We start from the raw sequence: 7,014 nt of genomic DNA on the forward strand, positions 1-7,014 counted from the left end.
AGGAGAAGAGAAAGTATGGAAGGGGACAGCTAATTCTCAGAGATTCATATTAAGGAATTCTCCTCAGAGAAAATAAGTAATCCAGTGTGGAACGTCAACAAATAAGGGAGAGTGGCTTTTTGAAAAGTAGAATATACTCAATAGTGTCAAATTCTGTAGAGTAAATAAGTAATATGAGGCTACATAGTACCTCCTGGATTTGTATTAGCAGGAGCAAGAGCTCTATTAACAAGAGCAAGTTCTCATTTTGTTGAACTGAGCAGTTAACATGGACAACGGAAGAAGTACAGAGTATTATTGTCTGCAGAAATGCTTGTTTTGTTAAATGATGGACAAAGATGTGTTGAGGGAATATGTTGAAGGAATGTGATAGTGTGTAATGGAGGGAAAACTGAAAAAAACTTTAGCATGTTTATTGCATGTAAGAAATAAGACACAGGAATATATTCAATCATTCATATAACAAATATGTATCAAATGCCTATTATGGTTCAATCACATTGTTAGATGCTAGTGACATACAGGAAACACAATATGAAAAAAAGTGAACAAAACAGACAAAAATTCCTTCCTCTTATAACTTTCAAGTCTTTGTATTGAAGAAAATCTACAGTGAAAGTAAGAGAACAAATGAAGAAATTGTTATTAAGAGTAAAATGTCAGAGGCAACACTTTTGTGAGGGCAGCAAATTGATTGAAATCAAGTTGATGTGAATGTTAGTGGCTTTGAGAAATTCAAGAACTGGGACATCTTTATTTCTCTTTTTCTTCTGCCACCAGGACTGAAACAAATCTTTGAAGTGCTCTTGCCCATTTCTCAGCTGCACAATTAATTGGCTGAGAATAAGTTTAGCTGTGGTCGCTTAAAGGAGCCGTGGTGGTGCACTCAGTTGCTAAAAGATCAACAGTTTGAACCCACCAGATGCTTCCTAGAAGAAAGCTGTGGCAGTCTGCCTCTGTGAATGTTACAGCCTGGCAAATGCTGTGGGCAGTTCTACTCTGTCCTATTTGTAATGGACTGGATTGCAATGGGTCTTTGTGGTGCTTTTAATGTTCCACTCATTTATTCTTTATTTAACAAATAAGCTACATGAGTCGGGTCCAACTCGACGGCCCATAACAACAACAAATATATATGTATATATGTGAGTACCTAATGTTTTAACTTTAGTATATAAATCAATAAACATGAATAGAAATTAAATTTTTTTAAAAAAGCATAAATCCTTGCTTTTGATGAGCTCTTTTTGGTGATCTAAGTACATGAAAGAAATAAGAAAAGTGTATACTGCATGTCAGACTCAGGTAAGTGCTACGGCAAAGGATAAAGCAAGAAAAGTGGTAAAGGCATAAAGGGTAATTTAAAATAAATACCACCCATTGAAGGTCTGCACAGATGCCAATTGACAAGGGGTGGAATTGTGGTGATTATGTTTTTGTGTCAACTTGGCTGGGCCTGGTTGAGTGGCTGAGCAGCTGGTGGTAGTTATTCCCCATGATGAGACTAGCAATCAACTCCATGGTGGGATTTATCACAAGTAGCTGAGTAGCTGCCTTAGGGATGTGGTCTGCTTCCTGTATATAAGGAGAAGCCTTGGGAATGGTCTCTAGCCTATGGCACACTTGGACCCTGTATGTAGACATGTCATTGCTCAGCAGCCTGCTATGCTCTGCCGACCTTGGGACTTACAATGGACTTAAGTTAATGGCCTGCAACGTGGTTGGTAATATCGGAAATGTGCCTTTTTACTTGTCAACCTCAGGCTTTTCAGTTTCAGCAGGCAGCAGCCATCTGAGTGGAGAAACACCTCTGGTTCCAGTGGGCAGGGAGCAGGGGGCAGAGGTGGACCCCAAGGTGAGGGGCTTTCACCCAGCCCCTAGAGCCTGGCACCTTGAACTTGGACTTAAAGCCTCCAAATCGTAAGAATAAACTCCTGTTTGCTAAGGCCATCCCATTTGTGGTATGTTTCCTGTCAGAGTGCACTAGGTAACCGGAACAAAAAGTATCTGGAAATACTTTACAGGTATGACATTTGAGCTAAAGCTTAAGGAGAGTTGAGAGAACAAGTGCTTAGCAGAGGCTCTGTTTGGGAAAAGTTATATATATATATATATATATATGTAAATATATTTGTATATATGTATGTATATACCTCACCTATGACAAGCACTGAAATTGCTTCCCTATCTAAACATCTGGCAGCCATCTTTTAGGTAACTTTACCAAAATATCAGCTCTAAAATACAAATCAAGCTTGTAATTCTTTTACTTCACACATCATGGCACTGTATAAAAATTACAACTGCACTTTCCCTGCTTTCACTAATGAAAATTGGTCTAAGATAGGGTTCTAAGTTATTTTATTCAGTTTTTTTTCTCTTCCTGTACTCAGCAGAGCATTGCAGGATCTCTGCCTGAGGTGCAGGAGTCTTACACTCAAACTGCTTCCCTGGAAGAGGCACACTTTGGACATGCCCATATCTGTGGCCCCCAAGATGTGCGCTCATGCCCTGCATGGCCCACACACCTGGCCCACACCAATAGTCATCCCTGGGCAATGAGAGAGGAGCACGTTTTGAAATCAGACCACAGCAAGGTGGAGCAAACGGCAAAAAGGTGGGAGAACCACTAGGCGGTCTCTATGCCTGTTGTTGTTGTTGTTGTCATGTGCCGTCGAGTAGGAACCAACTCAAAGCGACCCCTCCTTCGGATTCTGAAGCAGTATCACTATGGAAGTAGATTGCCCCATTTTCCTTCCGAGGAGTGGCTGTTGGGTTTGAACCGCCAACTTTCTGGTTAGTAGTCAAGTGCCTTAGGCACTACGATATCTCGATGTCTAGGCCATCTCAAATGGGAGAGCAGGAGGAATGAGAGGATTCTCTAAATGGTTAGAAATGGGAAGAGAAATAAATGACGTTCAGCTGGCCTCCTTGGAGCCGAGTTTCAAAATCTCTTCGCTCATTGGAGAAAAGTACACTAAAATTAAAGGACAAAGACCTGAGCTGGATGGCAAGAAATAAATCTCTCGCTCCGCCAGACCACCAACTACTGCCCTTTCATACCAGATAATTCTGAGTTAAGGTTGATCACTGATAAACAATTTGAGGAGAGGAAATATCACAGTTTGCCTTGACCCACAGAAACAAATATGAAAGTATTAGTTTTAACTTGCTGAATGATCTCTCAAACCTTATGGAAACTATAATGGTTAATAGAAACAGCTCAATAGCACCTCCTTTCAAGTGGTGGCTGGGGCATTTGCCGTACCTACCATAATTTAGCCACTAGACCTTAGGTTTTCTGGTGAATGAATATTCCGGGAAAAGGAAAAGTCCTAAGGGCATAATGTGCCTAAATAGTTTGAGAAGCAGTCAGAAGCCCAATATGATTCCGTGGTACGAGAAAGGGGAAAGATTGTAGGAGATGAGGTCAGATAGCACTGGTGTTGTTAGGTGCCCTCTATTCAGATCCAACTCAGCAACCCTGTGTATAACAGAATGAAACACCACCAGATCCTACACCATCTTCACAAACATTGCTATGCTTGAGCCCTTTGTTGCGGCCACTGTGTCAATCCATGCCGTTGAGTCTTCCTCTTTTTCACTGACCCTCTACTTTACCCAGCATGGTATCCTACCCCAGGGACTGGTCCCTCTTGATAACATGACCAAAATACAGAGATGAAGTCTGGCCAGTTTTGCTTCTTAGGAGCAGTACAGCTGTGCTTTTTTCAAGACAGATTCCTCACAGTCCATAGTCTATTCAATATTCTTCATTAACACCATAATTCAAGTGCATCAGTTTTTCTGTCTTCCTTATTCATGTTCTGGTTTTTGTATGAATATGAGGCAATTGGAAAATACCATAGCTAGCAGGATACCAGATTTTGTGGACCGTTAAGAGCTGTTGTAAGGACCTTGACTCTTATTCTGAGTTAGGTGGATACAAGGGTAATGAACTGATCAGTATTTTTGAAAGATTTCCTTGAATATATTTTGAAAATAAATGAATTCACATGAATTCTTAGTGCTATCATTCTTTAAACGATGGTCACATGCTCTACCAAAGTGGCTTCTTCTGCCTTTTTTCTCAGAAACTGAAACAAATGAGTTTGAAACCAAATCAAATTGATCTTCTTTATTAAGATAAAGCAGTAACTGAATAGGTTTATGAGATTAAGAGAGTATTTATAAAATAGTAGAAAATTGAACGTACTTAGAAGGAAGCAGTTAAAAGATAGGCACAGAGAATAATGAATACAGTGAAATCCCTCAGTATTGGGAGAGATGTAGTCCAGCACATGAGTCGAGAGCCTTACTGTTTTAGTCACAAAGAGTCACTTTTTCATTGTAGTTGGAGGAAAAATGTTGGGTGCAAATTTACACATGTGTAGGTTTACTCAGGGCAATGGTGGTTCAGTGCTAGAATTCTCACCTTCCAAACAGGAGATTTTTGTTCAATTCTTGGCTAATTCACTTCAAATGTGGAGTCACCACTCCTCTGTCAGTAGAAGCTTTGGTATGGCTAGGACACTGACCAGGTTTCAGCAGAGCTACTAGATTAAGATTAGGAAGAAAGGCATGATGATCGACTTCTGAAAATCAATGAATGAAAACCCTGTGAAACACAAGGGTCTTATCCAGTTGTGTGCAGGGTCCCTATGAATCAGGGACTGATTCCATGACAGCTAACAATAACAACAAATTGACTCAGTAGATACTAAGGGAGAATTTTTATATAAAAAGCTAAGTGTCCCTAAAGAGACACAGATTTTAGGCAAATTTGATTAGTCACTCATGTCTGACCAGGAAAATATGTTTTCTTGCCTATGTTAGAAATTTTAAATTCTATATTTCTAAAGAAATGAATGCAATTATATTTTTAAAATGTCAAATACAAGTTTCTACATACAGGTAGCTAATGATTTTTATTTTATTGTGCTCAATGATATTAATAAAATATTCTAAGCTTGACTATTATATCTTTCTAGAAGAATGCCTACGTATCCCAGACTTTCCAACAGTTCTGAAGAGCATGTTTCACAGTTCCTTCTGATGGGACTCCCAGGCATTCACAGCTGGCAACACTGGCTCTCTCTGCCCCTGGCAATAATCTACCTCTTAGCACTTGCTGCCAACGTCTTCATTCTTCTTGCCATCTATCAAATGACTACTCTGCAGCCTATGTACCATTTCCTTGGTATCTTGGCTGTGACAGATATGGGCTTAGCCACCACCATCATGCCTAAGATCCTGGCCATCTTCTGGTTTGATAACAAGTCCATCAGTCTTCCTGAATGCTTTGTTCAAATTTATGCCATCCACTATTTTCTGGGCATGGAGTCAGGTATCTTCCTATGCATGGCTATGGATCGATATGTGGCCATTTGCCACCCATTGAGATATCCATCTGTCATTACTGAATCCTTTGTAATCAAAGCTACCATGTTCATGGTGCTCAGGAATGGGCTCTTAGTCATCCCAGTGCCTGTGTTGGCATCCCAGAGAAATTATTGCTCCAGAAATGAGATTGAACACTGTCTATGCTCCAACCTGGGTGTCACCAGCCTGGCCTGTGATGATGTAAGTTCTAACAGAATTTGCCAATTGATTTTGGCCTGGGTTCTTATGGGTGGTGACCTTGGCATGATCGTCTTGTCATACACACTTATCCTGAGATCTGTACTGAGACTGAACTCAAAAAAAGCATCAGCAAAAGCCCTAAGCACATGTTCTTCACATCTCATTCTCATCCTCTTCTTCTATACAGCCATTGTTGTAGTGTCTGTCACACACCTGGCTGAGAGGAAGGTGCCCCTGATACCTGTACTTCTCAATGTGCTACACAATATCATCCCACCAGCCCTTAATCCCATGGTGTATGCATTCAGGACGCAGGATCTCAGGGTCAGTTTCTCAAAGCTTCTAAGGTGCAGTAGAAAGAGCAAATGATACTATTTGTGTGGAAACTGTCCCTACCCTCTCTAGTAGGATCAGTTTGTGTATGTAGCATAGTGCCTAAGGCAATTGGCTGGTTCAAACCCACCAGTCACTCCTCGGAAGGAAGATTGGCCGATCTACTTCTGTAGAGATACAGCCTCAGAAACCCAAGGAGGGGTCATTACGAGATGAATCAACTTAAGAGCAGAGAGTGTTTTTTTGAGAATATGAGACAGCAATCAGAACTTTAATGTTCAATGATTAAAGCCTAGGACATGAAGTGGACTAATCCCAACCACATTTGATTAATTGTGTATTTGGTAGCAGTTCCTCAAAGAGATTCAGAAATAGTGAGGGTTTAAGTAACCACATACTGGAAGATGTGGGTTGAATCTAACTTGGATTCAGATTCTTTAGAATTTTGACTATAAGACAACTGGATTTTATTCTATGTATAAAGGAGAGTAGTTAATATGCTTTGATGATGGTTATATATGATGAAATCAATATTTTTACAATATTGGAAAGTGAGTTTGATTAAAGTTACAGTGTCCCATTATTTTGTGTAATCTTATATGAAATAGGAAAATCTTACAATAAGGCCCTATAAGAGGGCTATAACAATGAAGGGTATAAAAAAAGAAATGTAAGTAATATTGTGAAAGGAAAAGTATACTTTATGATCAGATATTAAGTAAATAGTGATTGCTTGGAGATAAAAGTATTTATTGAGATTTCACTCTTGGTGACTGGTTGAACTGTGGCTTCGTTAAGACAGAAAAATCATATGAGGTAGCCTTTGGAAAGTCCTTGAACTAAAATTTCCATAACTATCTAAAATCAACACAAATATTGGCATATCCAAATTATCATTTATCAGTTAATGTATGGTCACATTCAACTCCCTCACTGTGATATGATTATGGAAAGAAAATGGCATGCTGGGGCTTGAAAAAATTGAATGAAGTCATCAAGGACATGATGTTCTTGTTAAGTGCCATCGAGTCGTTTCTGGCTCATAACGACCCCATGCACAGTAGAACAAAACACTGCCCGATCCTGCGCCAGCCCCAC

General features: G+C 39.8%; 1 protein-coding gene across 1 annotated transcript; it reads left to right on the forward strand.

The window, feature by feature from the left end:
* The first annotated feature begins 4,995 nt into the window (after positions 1 to 4,995).
* On the forward strand, positions 4,996 to 5,952 carry LOC103210374 (olfactory receptor 56B1-like). Its single transcript, XM_007956297.1, has one exon. It carries the CDS (start codon positions 4,996 to 4,998, stop codon positions 5,950 to 5,952), a length of 957 nt encoding a protein of 318 aa, XP_007954488.1.
* The last annotated feature ends 1,062 nt before the right edge of the window (positions 5,953 to 7,014 follow it).

The sequence above is a fragment of the Orycteropus afer genome, unplaced genomic scaffold (genome assembly GCF_000298275.1).
Source record: "Orycteropus afer afer isolate SDZICR_OR568_19922 unplaced genomic scaffold, OryAfe1.0 scaffold00014, whole genome shotgun sequence".
Lineage (NCBI taxonomy): Eukaryota > Metazoa > Chordata > Mammalia > Tubulidentata > Orycteropodidae > Orycteropus > Orycteropus afer.

Bases quoted from the DNA above. Each gene is read 5' to 3' on its own strand.
- LOC103210374 (XM_007956297.1), top strand. From the start codon at position 4,996: ATGCCTACGTATCCCAGACTTTCCAACAGTTCTGAAGAGCATGTTTCA.